Below are 21,059 nucleotides of genomic sequence, written 5' to 3'. Positions count from 1 at the left end.
ATAAACAGAAAATAGAGATAATCAGATATACATCTTCCCAAATTGCAAGTTACCAGACAAACTCCCCTTGAATTGTTCAATGTCCATCTAACTCAGGATGGGCAAAGTGTGGCCCACAGATTGCATGTCATCCTGCCAGAAACCCCCAGCAGGAGAGAGGGAGTCACAAGTGACTTCTGGGCATTCCTTGTTGCTAAGAAAAGCCTTTTGTGGACATAAAATAGCCCAGCCCAGCCCTCAGACACATCAAAAATGCTTCCCTTGCCCAGTAGGAGGCATTTGTATGCCAAAACATTTATTTGGGGGTGGGGATTCGGGGACAAAGTATGGATTTTGGCAGGGGAGAGGCCTTGTAGTTCTCAGATCTCTTAGGGAGGCTAATGTAGCCCCCTAACCTCCCCCATTTGCCCCTCTGATTTAGCCTCTGTTGGAAATCAGGTGGAGGAAGGCACATTGGCAGATAACTACCTCAGTCATGAGAATCAGTGTGGTGTAGTAGTTTGAGCATTGGATTTTCATTCTGGAGAGCAGGGTTCAAATCCTCACTCGACTTTGGAAACTCACTGGGTCACAATCCCTCAACCTCAAAGGAAGGCCAAGACAAGCCCCCTCTGAACAAATCTTGCCAAGGGTACCCTGTGATAGAGTTGCCGTAAGTCAGATGTGACTTTGAAGGCACACAACAGCAACACCTCTATCCACAAGGTCTCCTGGAGAGCAAATGTAGCCTCCTAGCTTCCCATATTTCCTCTCCTCATCTAATCTCCATTGGAAGTCAGGTGGAGGAAGATACATTTGCAGAAAACCATTCTGTAATACCTCTGCCTACTATTTGCTGCTTTTTACAGAGTTGATATTTTCTTATGTTGAAACCTGCCCTGCTCACTCTTTAATCTCTTGATTATTTTGTATGTGTTTTTTAAAATGTCTTTTCCAGCATGCTAGTGTTGAGAACTCCACTGTGCTCCCACCCTCCTCAACCTTTTCAGTCGCGGCAACCTTGGCCACCACTTCTTCAGTCTCCACCATGACCAGCAGCATGGCCAGCACTACCAACACCCTTGGCCTGAATGCGACCGGTGTGTCTCTGCCAGCTCCCACCACCCGGGCAACTCCTTTAGTGTCTTCAGGTTCGCAATACTAACTGATCATGTGGATATAGCCAGAGAGGACTTCGGTCTGCAGGTCTGCCCGTTGGGCACCTCTCATCCAGCTATAACAGCGTTGAGAAGTTCTATGCTTTTTCTAAAAGACTTTGCCTTTCTAGCATACTTTGTGCAAGTGGCCTGTGAAATAAAGTTGCCTGCCTTTTTAATGTGTGGCAATATTTGATGGGGAATACCCTCTGCCTAATATTTAAATTTTTTAACGTAAAAAACAAATATTGTCCCTCCTGGTTGAGCAAAAAGAGAATGGTCTGCATATAAATCCTTCTTCAGAGCTCTGGCTAAAATGTTCCCAATTACTTGAAAATCTGAAATTATGGTAGTAGAGCGAATGTGTACAGACAAACAAATTGGAAGGCAAAACTTCCATAATTCTGTTAGCAGAATGTACGTAGAACTATTGGTCCATATGTTCATTCTGTTTATTAAAATATTTTTATCCTACCCTAAATTCAAGGATCTCATGCTGGTGTGCAATAAAACCAACAATAACACATTTTAATGTGTACGTAAAAATATATGCAGTCTTTGAAAGATATTAAACTATCAAATAAAAACAAGCTTAAACAGTTAAAATCCTGTATATGTGCAAACTGGATAAAATCATTAGTTCCAAAAGGCTTTAATAAAAAGTCATGTTTTAACTTGGTACCAAATGTAGCCATCTCAGTGCCAGTCAAGCCTCTCTGGGCAGGGTATTTCAATAACCAGGGCACCACATCAGAGAGTCCTGCTGCTTTGTCCTCCCTCAGTGTGTTGCTCCCACTGGTGGGAAATAGAAGCATGCCCCTCCAACAGATTTCAGTCCTTTGACAAGTGCAGAGGTCATTTCCCATGTCCTCACACAAAAGTATTTACTCCCATTGGTGAGTTACAAAGGGAAATATATGTTCCTAGTCAGTACTTGGGCAGGGCATAAGAGTACTTGGGCATAAGAGTAGTGCTTCTTTGGGAATTGAAGTTGTGAGTGGTTTAGGGCTTTAAATAATTTCACCAACTTGTTATACACAGATGAGATGAGAGGTAGCAGAACAAGCAGTTCTTTGTTGTGGTCTCTGTGAATCACACAAATGGGTTTTCCTGCATCTGACCCATTTGAGTGTTCACAGATGACCACAACAAATGTCCTTCTTCATCATGGTCTCTGTGTCCTTCTTCGTCATGGTCTCTGTGAATCACACAAATGGGTCAGGTGCAGGAAAACCAATTTGTGTGAATTCACAGATAACCACTCGAAGAACTACAGTTACAGGTAAGCAACCTGTCCTTTTCCTTTTTGGTCTCCTTGGGTGGATGCAGCAGAATACATTTGGTGGGTTGTGGTGCGGGGACCACATTAGTTGCTCTGAAAAGAGGCAACCAGCCAACAGGGAAGGTGTATTTTCTCTACTGATTTGTGATCAGAACTGAATGCTGTTTCAAGATTTTGGAAAAAATATATGTGCTTTCAAGTCACATATATCTGCTACCTCTCATCTCATCTGTGTATATGACTTATGGTGACTGCATGAGTTTCTTAGGGTTTTCATTGGCAAGGAATACTTGAGTGGTTTTCCAAGACCTTTCTCTGAAATGCAGGCCACATCACCTGGTATTCCTTTGTGATTTCTCATCCAAGTACCAACCAGACCTGACCATGCTTAGCTTCTAATATCAGATTGATGGCTTTTAGGGCTGTGGTTCCCAACCTTTGGTTTTTCAAATATTTTGGCTTTAGTTCCCATAATTCTTGACTGTTGGCAAGTTGGCTGGGGCTTTTGAGACCTGAAGTCCAAAACAAATGGAGAACTAAAGGTTGAGCAACCACTATTTTAGGGTATCTAGGCTCTATTTTGGGAATGCCATCAAATAAAGCAATGTTTCCAACCTCTGGGTAAGACAGTGTGAGCATAAGCCATAACATAATGGTAGATCACATGCTTTTCATGGAGAGCCTTTCTAGTCTAAGGGTCTGATGTTGCAGGGCTGGTGAAAAAAAATCTGTTACCAACCCAAGAGTTTGGAAAGCTGCTTTTGTCAGTGTAGACAATACTGGACTAGAGATGATTGAAGAATTTCTTAAGCAGCTTCATGTTTTCAGGCTTGGTTTTCAAGGAGCAAGTTTGCTTATCAAGATCTCTCCATGGAATGATCTTAGACCCAAGAAGTGGGAAACCAGTTGTTTCAAACCCTGTGTGTGAGAGAGAGAGAGAGAAGGAGAGGGAGAGAGAGAACATGTTACTTCAGTAGAATCAATCCCTGTTGTTTTGGTAACAGGCCACTAACAAAATACTTTGGTTAAATTTTTATCTTGCTGTTTTTGTCTGGCACCTGAGCAGAGTGCTATATATTAAAAAATAATTATTTTAAAATTAATTATAAAAACTACCTTGCTGAGATTAGCTTATGTTTATTCCTGGCTACTTAACACAATTGCAGAGAAATCCTGCATCACTTCCAGAAGACGGTCAGGCCTATGTTTCATTAAACCTTCCAAGAAATATGAGGCCAAGATTTTTCCTTGTTTTTTCTACGTCATCCTTCATTAACTCAGTACTCTCCTTATTTGTGGGAAATACAACTGCAGTCATACCCAGTCACCACACCAGTAGCACCAAAGTGTGGAGAGCAGGTCTAGTTTATACTTAGTTGTGCACCACACCTGTGAGTCCACAATGAAAGCACTTTTCTGTGCTGATTATGGTCTCATGACCCCTCCTGCCTTCATTACTCGGGTAGGAAACTGGATACATATTCATCTCAGCCAGGTTGATTCAGAATATGGCAAGTTGTGCCAGTTCACATTCCGATACATCTGACCTTAGTTATATCAAAATGAGCAGAAAGCGAAGAATAATCTTTACTGTCAGATTCCACCTGCTCTTTGCCTGAGTTCAGTGTTTTTTCAGCATAAATGTTTGAGCAGCTTTGCTCTCAGCAGAAAAAATCTACCTTTAAAGTAGTACTGGACTAAACTTTTCCCATTATTGGTTTTTTGTGGGGGTTTTGGGCTATGTGGCCATGTTCTAAAGATTTTCTTCCTGACGTTTCACCAGCATCTGTGGCTGGCATCGTCAGAGAATGTTTGCCTGGAAAAAGTGGGTCTATATATACTGTGTGAGATTGGGAATGCAGCAGTGATTTGCATGCGTATTGTTCTGTGCTGATGGCAGGCCTCAGGCTGGGAGGCTAATGCAAAATGGTGAAAGTGTCATTTGGAGCCATGGAGAAAAAGATCTGGCTGTGTTCCTGAACCATCTGAACAACATCCACCCCAACAATGCAATTCACTATGGAAAAAGAAAAGAAAGGAACACTGCCATTCTTGGATGTCCTAGTCATCTGCAAACCGAACCAACGTTTGGGTCACACAGTATAGAGAAAACCCAGACATACAGACCGATACCTGCACAAGAACTCCAACCATCACCCAGAACAAAAAAGAAGCACAATCAAAACACTGGTAGACTGAGCAAAACGCATCTGTGAAACCCACTTCTTGGAAGATGAACTGAAGCACTTGGACCGGGCTCTACAGGCTAATGGTTATTCCAGCTCAGACATCAGAAGGGCTGCCAGGCCCAGGAAATCCCAGAGGAGTGAAGACAAGCAGCCACCCAAAGGGAAGGTATTTTTACCATACATCAAAGGAGTCACAGACAGAATAGGAAAACTGGTGAGGAAGCACAATCTTCAAATGGTTTACAAACCGACGAAGAAAATCCAGCAAATGCTTCGCTCAGCCAAGGACCAGAGAGACCCTCTCACAGCCACAGGAGTTTAGCGCATACCATGCAGCTGCGGACAAGTCTACATAGGGACCACCAAACGCAGTGTGCAAACAAGAATCAAGGAACATGAGAGACACTGCAGATTGGGCCAGCCAGAAAAATCAGCAATAGCAGAACATGCCACAAACCATCCTGGGCATAAAATACTGTTTGCAAACACTGAAGTTCTGGACCATGCCAACCACTACCATGTCAGGATGAGCAGGGAAGCCATTGAAATCCACAAACATCTGGATAATTTCAACCGGAAAGAAGAAACCCTTAAAGTGAACAAAATTTGGCTACCAGTCCTGAGGAATAGCAAAATAAGGACTCAGCAAATGCAAATAGAAAACCATTCAGAGTCAGGGGCTTTCCCAGCAGATAATGATCACCAATTAGCAGAGACTAATCCTCTTTTGCATTAGCCTCCCAGCCTGAGGCCAGCCATCATCACAAAACAATACACATGCAAATCACTCCTCCATTCCCAGGCTCACACAGTATATATACACCCAATTTTTCCAGGCAAAGCATTCTCTGAAGATGCCAGGCACAGATGCTGGCGAAACGTCAGGAAGAAAATCTTCTAGAACATGGCCACATAGCTCGAAAAACCCACAAAAAACCATGGATGCTGGCCATGAAAGCCTTCGACTTCACATTTTCTCATTATGTTTAGCAAAATATGGCAAACATCTTTTTTTTGTCAGCAGAGAGCTGAAAGAAGGCACATCTATTCTCCTAACTGTTGCCTATGTATACCTGACATCTCATAACGGAAGTCCAAATTTCCTTGCATTTGGCTACCCCCCCCCCCCCCCAAATGGAGAGAAACCTACTGAAGCTTGTGTATGTTGAGCTGCCCTACAAAACAAGATTGGAGTGAGTTGCCCATCAACCGCGGAGGTAGCGTTTCATTTTGAGGCAGAGGAGACTCACCAGGAAGGCTAGTGATAACTTCCCCAGCTGCGGTATATCCAAAATTGGATCTAGGAGGAAAACTGCTTCTCAGTTACTCTCATGTCAAGCTGATGATCTTGCAGGTAAATTACAACATAGAGAATTTGTCCCAGAGGAGGACAAAGTAATCTGTCCCTTTGCAGTCTCAAGAAGGAAAGACAAGAAGGGCATGATAAAGAAGCAGAGAAGATGAGAATGGGGAATGGTTAACGTGGACGAAATCCCGGCAGAAAAGATGAGGCAGCTGCAATCCTGGCGAAAATGTACATTTTGCAAAGAGACCTCTAAGTGGCTTAATGAATTTTTAGAGAGAGGGAAGCCATCCTGAGTGCTAGTAATGGTGCAGAAGGGGAGGAAAAGTGGAAACTGAATTTGGTTGGTTTTAATTCCAATCTCCTCCTCTTCACTATGACAACATCATGATCACTGATGACTTGGAAGACTGACAGACAGCTCCTCAAAAAGCATATTTCAGACTTTTGTGACTGTTTCCTATATAAAAAATCTTTTTCTGCCCTCGTACTTATTTTTAACAGCTTGTCTTTAAAGATGTTTCTTTTGGCTCCACAGGCAAAGCACCCCCCAACCTGCCTCAAGGTGTGCCGCCCTTGTTACATAACCAGTACATTGTGGGACCTGGAGGACTTCTACCAGCCTACCCAGTAAGCTGTATGCTTGTATTATGGGGTAAGGCTGTGGGGGGGATGTGAGAGGGTGTCTCTAGGCCAGAGGGGATTGAATGGGCAAGCTATGAAACACAGCCTGACAAAGTGTCAGTAGTGTTTGTTAATTCATTTTATCTCCCATCTTTTCCCCAAAATGGGGACTCCAGGTGGCATATAAAAATTAAAACTAATACTAAAGAAAACCAGATGTAAGTATGGACACACAAAAAATTAACTTTTAAAAAACAAAATAATAGCATCTTGTTTAACCATAATGCTACATTTTCATGTCTGCAACATTAAATGAGTAGTTACCAGTGTAACTACTCTTTATGATCATCATTAAGATGATACTTGAAACCCCACCATCATACCAACTTGTTTTGGATTTCCATTACATTTAACACACACATGCACACTCACGCTATTTTGTATATGCTGTATGTCCTCACAGAAGCTCCACTCCATGAACCTAATGAAGTAGACTGAGGTGGGCAAAATGAGGCCTGTGGGCTATATGAGGCTTGCCAGATTCAAAAGGGCATCTCTCGAAGCCTCTGAAGCCCTCCAATACTTAAAACAATTGCTGCCGAAACCAAATGTCCAAATGTTCCCTCCCGCTTCTCCTTTCTCTCTCACTCCATTCCCAGATTAATTAATCACATCACTCCTATATGCTGTCTACCCTTCCTTCCACCCAGCCCCTCACTCCACTCCTGGGTTAACATTAAGTATTCTATAAATGGCTGGATTTAGTTTTTAAAATTAATTATTTTAAAAACATGTAGTTCCCAAGTAGTTCCAGATGCCTAAATGCGGGCCCCAGCCTCACCACAATTCCCCATCCCTATCCCTGGAGTATAGGTAAGGAACTGGAAGTGCATAGCCAAGCAGCACAGAGGAGACAAGCTCCAAGTGCTCTAAGACGGTCAACTGTTCATTCAGTATTTTAAAAACCCAGTATTTAAACTTTTAAAACTTGGGCTTTTTAAACACTGAATAAACAGTTGCCCATCTTAGAGCACGTGGAGCTTGTCTCCTGTTTGCTCCATCCCTAGAGTAGACAGTTTGCAAACACTTTTGCTAAAATATGTCAGGTAGTCTCAAAGGTGCTACTAGGTCCTTCCTTTTCCTATTTTCTTATTTTACTAAAGCAGGCCAATATAGTTATCTCGTTGACATATGCTCTGAAGTTCCTCCTACTCCTTAGCAGCAAGGCTTCATGCTATGCAAGATTGGAAAGACCCAGTAACGACATACTGTGGAGTAGCAACATTGCAAACAGGCCTAGTCATAATAATAATAATAATAGTTTTTATTTGTATCTTCCCTTCTCTCCCAATGGATCGAGGCAGGATCACAACAGAGTTAAAAGCACTTGTAATATAACAACATTAATTACAATTAAAACCACAGCTAAAAACATAAAACATCAACCATCAATCAATCACGGGGTCAGGTGCTCTTGGTCTGTACCAATGGTCTTCATAAAAGGTCAGGAGGATATGCGCGGCAGAAGAGCTCTGTCTTTACCGCCTTCTTGAAAATCTCCAAGGATGTAACAAGGCGAGTCTCCTCTGGGAATCCATTCCATAGTCTAGGAGCAGCTATACTGAAAGCTTTTTGGGAAGTGGAAACATGTTTGGATGATGGCACCTCTAACAGGTTCTTCCCACTTGTTCTAAGAGTGCGGGGCGGATTGTATGGGGAGATGCTTTCCCGTAAGTAACCTGGGCCCAAGCCAGGTAGGGCTTTAAAGGCAATAACCAACACCTTGTACTGTGCCTGGAAGCTAATTGGGAGCCATTAGTCATTAGTCATTACATATTGACCCTTTTTTCCTCTGAAACTGAATTTGTATTGACTTAGCGTCCCTATCCTGAGCATAGTAATTCTTTGAACTGTCCTTTTTAATCTTTGCTAACATCCTTTGACTCTAGTAGTTCAGTAGGTTACCACTTTCACTAAATTGCAGGCCATAGCTTTGGAGCTGATGTTGCTAAGGAATGGAATTGGAATTTTTAACTACAGTGTACTTCTGTCCTGACCTAGCAAAGCACTCTCACATTCTGGCTTTGCTAACTTACAGATCCAAGTCATTTCATAACTACAGTTCGTCCTCCACATTTGCGGCTTTGACCTTTGCGGATTTGATTATTTGTGGGTTTGATTAATATATTCTCTCTAGCAATCTCTAGGTCTTCCAGTGCAACTCTGCCAGAAGTTGACCATAGAGTTGTACTGGAGAACCTAGAATTTCCTAGAGAAAACAGTTCTCTAGGCATTTGGGAATCATCCAGCATACTTCTTTAATCAACTTCTGGCAGATGTTGACCATAGGGTTACACTGGAGGACTCAGAGATCCCTAAAGATTTTTCAAAAGGTATTTTTTTAATTTGCATTTTCCCCACATTCGCAGGGGTCTTTCACCCCTAACCTCAGTGAATGTGGAGGGACCACTGTCTGCAGTTGTGAGATGGAAGTCCACCTCCTACCATACATCTTTTCTAGCAGGCCTTAAAGCCATCCTGTGTTATATTACCATGTGTTCCCCCACTCAGCACAGGAAGGTAGGGGCTCTGACCTTATTGGGTTGTAAAGGTTACCAGAAGCTAAGGTAGCTGAAGTGCTTTAAAGATTATATCAATAATATATAAGCTTACATTAATGCTAACCCTTTAGAATTACTGATTGATATAAGATAACATTATTCTGTGGTCAAAAAGTCAAAGCTGCTGTCATATGTCACAATGTGGGGGAACTGCACAACCCAAAGCTTCCCATTGCATGCTCCAAATATCCAGCCCACAAATGCACAATTGCACCCCCAGGAAGCTCCAGGGTGAATAGTGCTTTTCTTTTTTACTGTTCTCCCCGCTCTTTGAATCAAAGGCCTAAAGGGATAGGTGTACCCTGCGAATGTCCGAGGCAGTAGTAAGTGCAGCAGATACAGCATCCACTCCTCTTTACAGTTGCTTCTACTGCTGTAAAGTCCAGCTTGGTCCTAGCCTTGAGGTTCTTCATATGTTTAGTGCTCACCAAGATGTACAGTGGGCCCTTGGTATCCATTTAGGTTTGGTTCCAGGACACCTCCACCCCCCCCCCCCCCCCGTGGATACCAAAATCCACGGATTCTCAAGTCCTGTAAAATATAACGGCATAGTAAAATGGTATCCCTTAAATAAAAATGAGAAAACCAAGCTTTGCTTTTTTGAATTTAAATACTTTAAAAATATTTGCAAGTTGTGAATACTTGAATCTGTGGATAAAAATTCAGCAAACTCTGGTGATCTTAATACCTTATTCATGGCCCTGGATTAAAGCTGAAGAACATGTCTAGTTAGGTTGTTAAACTGAGGAATGTCTTAATGTTTTTGTGCCTGTGTCCCCCCCCCCCCCCCCCCAAATCTTCAAGCAGATTTATGGTTATGATGATCTCCAAATGCTGCAGTCCAGGCTGCCTATGGTAAGTAGTGTTTTCCAATATTTTTCAGAAACTAATGGGGCAGATTGATATTCTTTTGAAGAACCCTTACATACACATTGATATCATCTGAAAAGGCAAATAAGGTTCCCATTTCCATAAAATTATGGGATCAAATCATAGAACTGGAAGACAACACAAGGACCATCCTGTTCAATCCCATTCTGCCATGCAGGAAGACACAGTCAAAGCATTCCTCAGAGATGGCTCAGCTTCACACTTAAGAGCACATGCTGCGCCGTGGGTGCCATTGTGACATCACCTGATGCGGTGCAACCTCCTTGCATCTCTTTGTGACACCTAGTGGGTGTCTGTAACCAGCCCCAGTCAACAGCCTGGCTCCAGCATTTTAGACCTATTTGAAATTTCTGAGCATTTTCTGAAGGCAACCCCCTACAGAGTGAGTTAAAGTAAAGTATATTTCACTGTGGTCACATCAGACATCTCCAAGAACATGCTGCTGAAAAGTCTGTTGTTGTCTTAGGGTCACCCTGTCCAACTCCATCCTGCCATGCAGGAATCCAAATCAAAACCATCCCAAAAGACGGCCATCAGCCTCTGTTTGAAACCCTCCAAAGGAGACGCGACTCTATAATCTGGTTTCTTCCATTGTCAGCTCTTACCATCAGGACTTCCTAATGTTTAGGTGGAATCTCTTTTCCTATAATTTGAATCCATAGATTGTGTCCTAGTCTCTGGAGCAGCAGATGAGAAGCTCGCTCCATTCTCAACATGACATTCCTTCAAATATTTAAACATGCAGGAAACCCAGTGGGTTTTCATGGCCAAGAGGGGATTTAAACCCAGTCCCAGTCCCACATTCAAACCAATAATCACACTTGCTCACATAAAAACAAAATACGACTCATAAAATAATGCTAATAATACAAAATAAACTATACTTCTTAAAATGAAACAAATCACAACTAACATATAGTAGCCATGAAATGAATAGAAAGTAATGTAAAATAACGTGTGGTTTTTTGTTGTGTGCCTTCAAGCTGTTTCCAACTTACAGCAATGCTAAAGTGAGCCTATAATGGAGTTTTCTTGGCAAGATTTTGTTCAGAGGAGGTTTGCCATTGCCTTTCCCTGAGGCTGAGAGAGTGTGACTTGCCCCATTCACCCAGTGGGTTTCATGGCCAAGCTGGGAATCGAATCCTGGTCTCCAGAGTCATAGCTCAAAACCCAAACCACTATGCCATCTTCTGAAATTAAGGGAAAATGTTGTAACATACAGAGCCCTCATAGTGTTATAGCTTGGACTAGGACTCTTGGACACCTGTGTTCAAATCCCCATTTGGCCACTGGGGAATCGCATTGGGTGCCCTTATGCAAGTCCCACTCTCTCATCCTCAGAAGAAGGGAATGACAGAATTGCTTGGAAGAAACCTTGCCAAGAAAACCTGAGGAGTGCGTCGTCATAAGTCAGAGTCATAACAACCCACAACGATGACATAAAATGCTATATATACCTGATGGTAAATTGACTTCACGCATTGTATGTTGTTGGTGATGGTTATGATTTGTCCAGGGCAGGTTTGGAAGCCAAAATTATGGATTTTGATAGCACCTGTATATAAGTCAATGGGAAAACTTAGGGGCATGTAACAAAGGAAATAAAGGATGAAGCAAAAGAAAATGATGCCAAAGAACTTACAGAATAACAAGAGGCATAACTGTTGGTTCCCAACCTAAAAGCTGGATGGATGAGGAGGGAACTATAGTATATCTTGTGGAGAAGTAGACGAAAGCTCATGCTGCCATCTTCTTCTTTTAGTTAGTCTCAAAGGTGCTGCAAGATCTCTCTGCGAAGATAAATGTCTTATTCACATCCTTCAAAGCCCAATTTCTCTCGGCACATTTTTTATAAGTACTGCAGTTATATTCATCCATGGATAAATTAACCCAGTTTTTTGGGAGTCAATTTTTGGTCTAAAACGTCTAGACTTTTACCTGGGTATATGCAGTCGTAGTTCAGCCTTGTTGAAGTTATAGGAAGGGAGGCAAGGTTTTTTAAAAAGCAGCTTGAAACTGTAGCTGTCCAGGGATAGTGAATAGAACAGGAATAATAAGAAAATAGCACTCAGAATACGAGAAAGGTAGCATTGCGTAAAATGGCACTGATCTGTTAATTTCTCTAGTTTAAGACAAAACAGCAATAGAGAGAAGCAAAGCAGCTTCTCCATTTGTCAGTATAGTCTTTTTGTTTATTTTTTTTCTTTATGTGCAAGCTTGCATTTTTAAAATAATCTATGTAAACAACACTTCCTTTGCGTTCCTACCTTTATAGAGTTGCCATAAGCTGAGGACTTGATGACACATAACAACAAAAGACCATATGTATAAGATCTTTATCACTGTGTGATTTGGAAGTAGTAAAATTTTGTAACAAATTTTACAGTGAATAATTAACATAGGATAGAAAAACACTGGCAGAACAGAATTAAAAGGAATTATTTATCACTCTTAGAATAGAATATAAGAGAATTTTAACACTGGATGGAATAGAAAAAACATTTATTTATTTATATCCCACCCTTTCCCCCCAAAACTGGGACTCAAGGCAGCTTACAATATTTAGAACAGTACAATTAAAAACATACAAAAATAATACATTGAAACAGAATTAAATTACTACAGTGTTAAAACAAACTGCATTTTACAATACAAAATACAGTTTAAAAAGATTTTTAAAAAATGTTTAAAACACTTTAAAACAATATAACACCCCATCCCATTCTTGATGAACTTTGTTTTAAACATTAGAAATCTTAATATTCAGAGACGAACAGAAACATCTAAGAACAGTCAACCTGCATAGAATAGATTAGAAAAAATATCACAGAATTGAACACTCACAAAACGGAAAGAATTGAATGCTCATAGAATATGATAGAATAAGAAAATTCAGTACTCATAGAGCAGAATACAATGAGATTTCAACACTCATGGAATGCAAAAATATATGACAATTTTAACACTCTTTGAATTGGATAAAATAGTGTAGCTTCAGTTTGGGTATCTACGGGTCCAAACAGACAGGTCAGAATAAAGCTGATTCAGATCACTTTGGAGGTATGCTGTTTAAATGATGCATGTGTCCTAAGAGTCCGGAAGCTGCACCAAAGCTGTGCTCCAGTCCTTAGGACTGGAGTGTGGCTTTGGCGTGGCTTCTGGACTCTTAGGACGCATGCATCATTTAAACAGCAAACCTCCAAACTGGCTTTATTCTGGCCTGTCTGTATAGGGCCTACATTTCCCCATCTAAATTTGCAGGTTTGAGTTTCTTCAAACAATCCATGTTAAAAACATTCATATAAAAAACTCATACCATTTAGTTTCATATGGCTTGACAATAGTAACAAAAACTGTATTCATTACAAGATTCAATAAATAGATATCCAAATTGATCTACATTAAATAACTCATAGAAATGAATTTTTTAAAAGACATGTGAATCTTTGAGTGGATCTTGGGTTCTTGAGGTAGTTTTCTAGTCCTTATCTCTTTGTGAAAAATGACATACGGTCAGTTGGGCTTGTCTTCTTTTCAGCACCTGCAGGTTCATTTTTAAGAGTCCATATAAATTTAAGTAAAATCCTCTTTTAGCACTCTAAAGCAATAAAATAATACATTGCATTAAAATGTATAAACAACGTTATGCCCATACATATATACATAATTTTAAAAAGGGTCTTTTTGTCATTGTTCTGCAGAAGGTTCTGTGGTGGTGCAGCGTAGGTTGACGGAAGGTTGTATTATACTGGATATTCCTGCATGGCAGGGGATTTGCTCTTGTATGGCAAGGGGTTGAATGGCTCTTGTGACTTCTTCCAAATCCCTGGTTCTGTGATTTTCACATTTGATGGAACAGTCTGGCCTTGTGAAGTTGAGGTGCTCATTCACGTCGCTGTATGTGAAACTAGAGTTTCAGTCTCATGCTTTCCCAGGTGCACATGGGCGCCATACAGCTTGCTCTATAACCCAGGTTTGAATCTTCTATGTCTTCCATTTCCTTCTGTTTATTCCATCAGATATGTTTCTTCCTAATTTCCCCTGTTTTCATTTTTGGTTTCTCCTGCCATAACATGCATTCAAAGTAGTCCAGGGATAATCTTCTTTGAGGACTATATTGTATAAAATATAACAAATTTAATAAATACTTAAAAACATTTATCAGTAAATAAATAAATAAATATGCACACATAAACTAAAGTAAGGGACTCCTCAGATCCTCATTCTCTTTGTCAGTATGTCAATATAGATGAAACTAGTCCGCAGTTCCAGCTTCACACTCTGCCAAGCGCAGGAGTCTTTCCCCTTCTCTTTGAGAAAATGTCTCATCCTCTGGAAATACTTCTTCAGCCTCAGCTTGATTTTCCACTCCTCTTGGCTCCTTCTCTTTTTTCCTGCGAGGCAGCGCTTGATGCGTTCAGTTTGAGCATAGAGCATGTTGAGAAACCTATAAAGGTAGAACAGCAGAATGTGAAGAGAGAAACTCTAAATGAAAAAATGAAATGCCTCAAATGAAAAAAAATAAACTTTTTTTGAACATTGTAGCTATTTTTATTGTTATTTGGGTGCTGAATTTGAAAAACTCATTGAAAAAGTTGTACTACACACAGATCTTTCACAAATTTGGTATTTTCATCAATTCAGCTTTGACTTAGTTTTAATTATGGTAAGTGCAGACACTGATGCTCCACTGCAATTTTTTTACCGCTTGTGAACAGAGTTTTGATTTTCGTATCAGCAAATTAAAGTGCTCTGAAAGCCTTATGTTAGAAGACTTTAACCTATATCATACTGTTTGCAGGATTACTTTGTTCAGTCATATATTACAATTTTAAAATACAGAAGCAAGTTGTGAAAAGTTGTATGTAATAGAGCAAGTCCGAGGTCACTTTTGGATTTAGAATCCCAAATTCCTATAAAACCAGGATACATTTAACAACCTTTCTTTATAACTTGCTGGCCTGTGTAATTCTTTCCCTCCCTCCCTCCTTGTCCATGATCACCCACCCCTTGGCCTCCTCTATGAACTGCCTCGAATCCCAGGCCATAAATTAAATCTGTACAAACAAATATGCAACACGAATAGAGCAGAAACTGACCTTTCTCTGAATGTGGGTTCCCAGTCAGTTTTCAAGAGATCACTGCTGAAGAGGCCAAAGAATCCCTGAAGCATTTCATGAACTGCTTTTGCTGCAAGCTCTGGCTGGCGTATTTTCAGGATCTGTGTGGAAAAAGTGAAGGTGGTCATATTCTCCAGGCACTCTTGAGGAACCTTTGTGCTCCGCTCTTTCAGCAGGTTTAGGCTCTGCAAGTTAAATCTTTCCTGTTCAAGTTGCAGAAAGTTGCAGTCTAGTGCAGTGATGTGAGCAGGTAGGAGTAGCATTAGGCACAAGAGCCCTGCGTTCTCATTTGTTTTGGGTGACATGATCTCAGGCACTTGAGAAAGGATCTCCTTGAGAAAGGAGCACCTCCCCTTATTTATTTTGTAGGACATGTTTCCATTCATCACCTCTTTGATTCTCCCGAATTCCCCTGGTTTCATTTTCACTTTCCACTTTCTCAGTCATCTACCTTTTTGTGTGGTCCTTGGGTTCTCTTAGCAGCTTTCAGCTCATTGCCTCTAGTAATTCCAGAGGTATTTCCCATCCTTCCTAACTCCCCAACTTCTTTCTTTTTTCCCCTTCAATTTTCTTTTATTAATTTCAAAATTGTGCTAAAAATAACAGTTCACACACCTATAGATAAACTTACACTATGACATGTATATAAACATATACACATATACAATCATATCCACCTATTTGAACAACTAGTCTTCTATTGAGGGAGTTTTTCTAGTTTTCCAATTCAGGGCTAGCAGTATTATGGCAGACATTACCATATGTAATATTACCTTCCTTTTTTTCAAATCACATTTTGTTATCTTATTTGTCCTGTTTAGGAGATAAATCTCGGGTTTCATTTGAAAATGAATTTTTCAATATTTTACTTTTTACAGTATGTATTTCCCCCCAGAATTCTCTAATTTAGGGACAGTTCTACTGCAGATGAAACCAAGAACTGGCTGACTGTTGGCACTTCCAGCATTTATTTTGTTTTATGTTACTACAGATATTGGAAAATTTTGATGGAGTTAGATACTTGGCATTGCATAAATTGTTGTGTCTTTTTTCCTTGACTGCTCCCAACTTTCGAGATTGATCTCTTCTCCTATGACCCAGACTCGTTTCAACATCGTTTCTTGAATATAATCTTGCTCCAACTCTTTCTAACAGTAATCTATAGAATGTTTCCATTTCCCCCCTTCTTTGCTCTCTTCTCCTAATCCCCCAATTTCAACAGTTTAATGTCACACTGCCACATCTTACAAAATGTGGATGCATCTTTGCAGATCAAAGATTGTAGGTGATCCTTTATGGTCCACTGGGCTATTTATTGGTGTCAAATTGCACTATTTCTACAGCATAGATTCAGTCCTTATGTGGTTGCATTATTTTATTATTAAGTTGTAAGAACAAGCTGTCAATTTGCAGGAAGACTTTTCCCGTTTTTTAAAAAAGGTTTTACACAATTTTTACATTTGTTTCCTTTGGACTGAGATAAAATAAAAAGCATCAGTCAGTATAAAAGTGGCCAAATAAGAACCATAAATGCACCAAAAGCACATACTTTGTGTTCTCACAGTAATCCCTAAAGTCATTGAATAAATCATACAAATATTATCTTCAATGTTGTTATCATCATTGTTCGTTTATCTCCTGCCTATTCCCCAGCACTAGGACTCAAGGCAGCTTCCAAAAATTAAAACAAGTCTCAATTGTGACACATGCAAAGACTTTTGCATTGTGACAGATGCAAAAACAATACAGAATTAAAAACATTTAAAATCCAGAGACAGAAGAAATTAAAACAGAAGATAGGAAAAACCAGCAAAATAGCATGCTGCTGAAAAAAGTGTGCAGTTTCCTAAAAGCCTGTCAGAATAGAAATGTTTTCACTTGCCTGCAGTGAGAATTAATGCCAAGCTCTGCCTTGTAAAAAGCAGCACAGCCTAGTCTACTTAAGTTGTGTGTTAAAGCAACAACATGTGAAAATGTGTGCAGCGAATCACTATCCAGTTAAAAACCTGGCTGTTTCCATCCTGTGGTGGATTCCCATGCCCATGTGCTGGGCTCTGGGCCACCCTTCTTAGTTTTGGCAACCAGAAAGCTGAGCTTGTGAGTCAGGGTGAGATAAGGAAAGGGAAACTGCTGGCAACCAAACATGGAGGAGGGACTCTCCAAATATGGAGAAGGAGGCTGGAGATAGGTTTTCCCCCAAATGCTCTGCAGCAACAGCCACAGAGAAAAAGCCACAGCCAGCTTTGGAGAGTCATCCTTTTTGAAGATCATGTTAGTGAGACAGAAAGAAAAGCTTCAAGGAGAGGAAGATCATCCGAGTAACAAATTGTACCTGCTACTACACATAGTTTGAAAAGGGGTTTTGTAGCACCTTTGAGACTAACTGGAAGAATTTGATAGCATGAGCTTCCATAGACTTCAGCATACCTCCTCAGATGCCTGTTTAGGCTGAAGTCTACAAAAGCTCATGCTACCTACTTTCTTTCAGTTAGTCTCAAGGGTGCTGCACGAAGCCTTTGCATACTCATTTTTCCAGACTAACATGGCTATACCTTTGAATTCTACATGTAGTTTGAAATGCAGAACGTGTTTTGAGAACACAGAGGTGCACATTATGCCAAAGTGGCTTTGTCGGCCCTTCCTACACCATCTGTTCAGCTCCTTGATCCTGTTTCTTTGGTGAAGGCAGTGTTAGGGATGATGGGAGTTGCAGCTCTTCTCCTGGCTTTCACTCTCACCCCCCTGGTCAGCGGAAGAACAACCAGTTTGACCAGTAGCTCTGAGAATTGGCTGAAGATGTTTTCCAATCTTCTCTGGAGTCTGCTGGTTCTTGTGCAGCTCTCAAGACACCAGTCAACACAGTAGTCTTCTATAAAAGATCTACTTTTATTCTAATATATACACTATGCACAAAACAATTCACTACTCACAAAACTCACACTACTATACTCCTCAATACCCACAAAAAAGTATTGCCATACATTATTGCTTATATAGGCATTTGTCTCTCTATTCATTATACAGTTGCCACCTCCTGGGCGTGTACATACAATATGATTGACATATCATACTTGGCTCAATCTTTACCTCACATTGCATCATACATTGCTGTCCACTCAATGACTTTCAGGTGATATCAATTTGCACCTTTTCACTTTGTCCTTGCCACATGTGTCCTTGGCTTTTAGGAACTTCTAATTACATTATATGCAACACCTATGTGCCATTTCAATTGCTTTTGCTGTGTCATGTTACTTTCAAATACATTCATATACATATTATATTTCTTGTGACTATATATCCCATGTTGCTTTTTCCTGACAGGCAGTGCCTCAAAAGATGGAGCCATGGCAGAGGTTTCCTAAATTGTTGACATTATTCATTTTCTGGACTGCTTCCTGTATTTCATTACACCTGTGGTTTCAGTCAGAAACTGTGCCTGCCAGATGAAAAGGCCCTACAGTCATTACAGACCAATCACACCTTAGCTTTTTACTTCTCTTTTTATCACAATATTTTTTATATAATTACAGCTTCTACTTTATTAGAATTGAGTATCTGAAATCTGAAATGTTCCAAAATCGAATACTTTTTTTTTATGGGTGGCTGAGATAGTGACATCTTGGCTTTCTTATGGTTTAGTGGGCACAAACTTTGTTTCATGCACAAAATTATTTAAAATATTGTGTATAAAATTACCTTCTGGCTGTGTATATGAAGTGTATATGAAACATACATGAATTTGGTGTTTAGACTTGAGTCCTATCTCCAGATAACTCATTATGTATATGCAAATAGTTCAAAATCCAGAAAACCCCCAAAGGATACTCAAGCTGTACTAGAATCTAGTATTTATAATTTCATACAATTCTTATTTAGCTGTGGTTTGACTGAAAGTCTGCTGGTACACTTACTGGATAAATGTCTTAAGTAAATGGAGTTTATAAAATTTAATCTGATGAGTATGCTAATTATTTGGCCTGATACTTGAATTTCACTGGAAATGTTGCTTTTGACCATACTCAAATGTTGCTTTTTACCAAGCATTGGTTGTGATGGAGCACACAATAATGATAATGTGTGCTGATGAAAGCTGCCACCATTTAGAATAAGAACCTAATTATGTCCTTTGTATGCTCCTCTCCCTTTTTGTTGGTTACATGAACACAAGGCTGTGTGGAAGGTTACATTGGGCTTCAATGGGGAGCAAAGCTTTAAAATAAATGGTTCTGGTGTTTACTTTTCTTCAGGATTACTATGGAATTACATTCCCTGCTCCTGCAACCTTGACGGGTAGAGAGGGAAGCCTTGCTAACAATCCTTACTCAGGTGAGTGTGAAGCCCCCCTACCTTTTCCCCAGGGAAAAGGTCATATTTAGCTCACTATAATAGCTGGGAGGTTGGGGCTGGGACTCACTGGACTAAGCTTTTAGGTGTTACTGGCCTTGTGCATCTGCAGTGTTGCAGAACTGTTGAATACATATTTGTTTATTTTTACCCCCGTTGGTTTGTAAAGTGTGTAGGGACTAGTTGTGTCCATGTCCTATACTGTGAACTTCCCACAAGAAACTGGCTGGCCATTGTTAGAAGCAAGAAAGACAGGATCTTTTGCTCGTGTCCTGTTAGGTTGCTTGTGGGATTTTGCCAAGTGGGAGAGGAGTTACAGCAGGATTATGAAGCAGTATTAAAACATCAAGATTCCATAGGATGGAGCCATGCTGTTTAAAGTGGGATCCAAGTGCTGTATTTGTGTCATGTGGACACAACACACCCCATAGCAAGCTAACCTGATGGTGTGGTTTGAGAACTGGACTAGGACTCAAGGAGACTAAGTCACCCTCTCTCGGCCTCAGAGGAAGGCAATGGCCGACCTCCTCTGAAGAAATTTTGCCAATGAAAGCCAGAGCGATGTAGTGGTTTGAATGTTGGACTGGGGCTCCACGGGACAGTGGAGCCCCTGTTGTGGTTTGGCCAGTTGTGCCGGAAACCCCTGTTGAATTTCCCTGTAGTATAAGACAGGGTTCAAATCCCTGCTCGCCAACGGAAATCCACAAGGTTAGTGGTTTCCAACCTTTGGGCCTCCATATGTTTTGGACATCAGGTCCCAGAAAGCCCAGCCAACTTGACCAACAGTCAGGAATTATGGGAGCTGATGTCTAAAGCATTTGAAGGACCAAAGGTTGTGAAACACTGCACTAGATGGTCTTGGGGAAATCACCTTCAGCTTCAGAGGAAGGCAATGGCAAATCCCCTTGAATCTTGTCAAGAAAACTCCATGATAGGTTCTCCTTAAGGTGGCCATAAACTAGAACTGGCAGGATTCACACCGATAAACCCTTGCTGTCTCTCTGATTCATCTTCCCTGCTCTTTAGGCCCAGGTGATAGGTGACTGCTTCATGGTACAACCAGATGGATGCCTTTCATGGTGGTTTTTTTTTTAACCCTCACCCCGTTTCAGGTGATGTAACAAAATTTGGCCGTGGAGATTCCGCCTCGCCTGCACCTACCACCACTCTGGCCCAACAGAACCAGACGCAGACCCACCACACGGCTCAGCAGCCCTTCCTCAACCCTACGCTGCCACCCGGATACAGCTACACTGGGTTGCCCTATTATGCCGGCGTGCCAGGAGTCCCCAGTGCATTCCAGTATGGGCCCACCATGTTTGTAAGTCTTAGGAATCCAAGTCACCTGTGAGATTTTGCTGGGGTCTCCTCTGGAGGGGTCTTTACCTCCCTTGGATTGTAGGAATTCACTGAGAGGGATCTCTTGATGTGCATGTTTTCAGACCTGCTTGGGATTTCAGTAACCACTGGCTGCAAGGTGTTGCACTCCAATAACCTCTGGAGGGGCCATGTAAGCCCCACCCTTTCCGTAGAGGCAAGGATTCTG

General features: G+C 40.9%; 2 protein-coding genes across 7 annotated transcripts in view; one reads left to right on the top strand and one right to left on the bottom strand.

Moving 5' to 3' along the window:
- The window catches only part of LOC149324245 (ubiquitin-associated protein 2-like), a 120,080-nt gene that overhangs the window by 88,213 nt on the left and 10,808 nt on the right, over nucleotides 1-21,059 (top strand). For 5 of the 6 annotated variants that reach the window (XM_089498007.1, XM_089498005.1, XM_089498002.1 and 2 more), the window contains 5 exons: nucleotides 938-1,130; nucleotides 6,449-6,540; nucleotides 9,960-10,010; nucleotides 19,417-19,495; nucleotides 20,626-20,834. In XM_089498007.1, coding sequence (XP_089354133.1) covers nucleotides 938-1,130; nucleotides 6,449-6,540; nucleotides 9,960-10,010; nucleotides 19,417-19,495; nucleotides 20,626-20,834 — 624 coding nt within the window. The remainder of the gene's footprint in view (nucleotides 1-937; nucleotides 1,131-6,448; nucleotides 6,541-9,959; nucleotides 10,011-19,416; nucleotides 19,496-20,625; nucleotides 20,835-21,059) is intronic. The other variant, XM_089498006.1, reaches the window with a different exon arrangement.
- Nucleotides 14,259-15,588, bottom strand: LOC149324246 (interferon type A1/A2-like). Its single transcript, XM_089499225.1, has 2 exons — nucleotides 15,146-15,588; nucleotides 14,259-14,493 (listed from the first exon to the last, which is right to left on the bottom strand). Exons 1-2 carry the CDS (start codon nucleotides 15,586-15,588, stop codon nucleotides 14,259-14,261), a joined length of 678 nt encoding a protein of 225 aa, XP_089355351.1.

This window comes from Sceloporus occidentalis, unplaced genomic scaffold (genome assembly GCF_023333645.1).
Source record: "Sceloporus occidentalis isolate IW3139 unplaced genomic scaffold, rSceOcc1.0.p SCAF_1, whole genome shotgun sequence".
Classification (NCBI taxonomy): domain Eukaryota; kingdom Metazoa; phylum Chordata; class Lepidosauria; order Squamata; family Phrynosomatidae; genus Sceloporus; species Sceloporus occidentalis.
This window is presented reverse-complemented; position numbering and strand designations above follow the sequence as displayed.

Bases quoted from the DNA above. Each gene is read 5' to 3' on its own strand.
- LOC149324246 (XM_089499225.1), bottom strand. From the start codon at position 15,588: ATGAAACCAGGGGAATTCGGGAGAATCAAAGAGGTGATGAATGGAAAC. The intron at 14,494-15,145 runs GTCAGTTTCTGC...CTACCTTTATAG, and splicing joins GAACCCACATTCAGAGAAAG to GTTTCTCAACATGCTCTATG.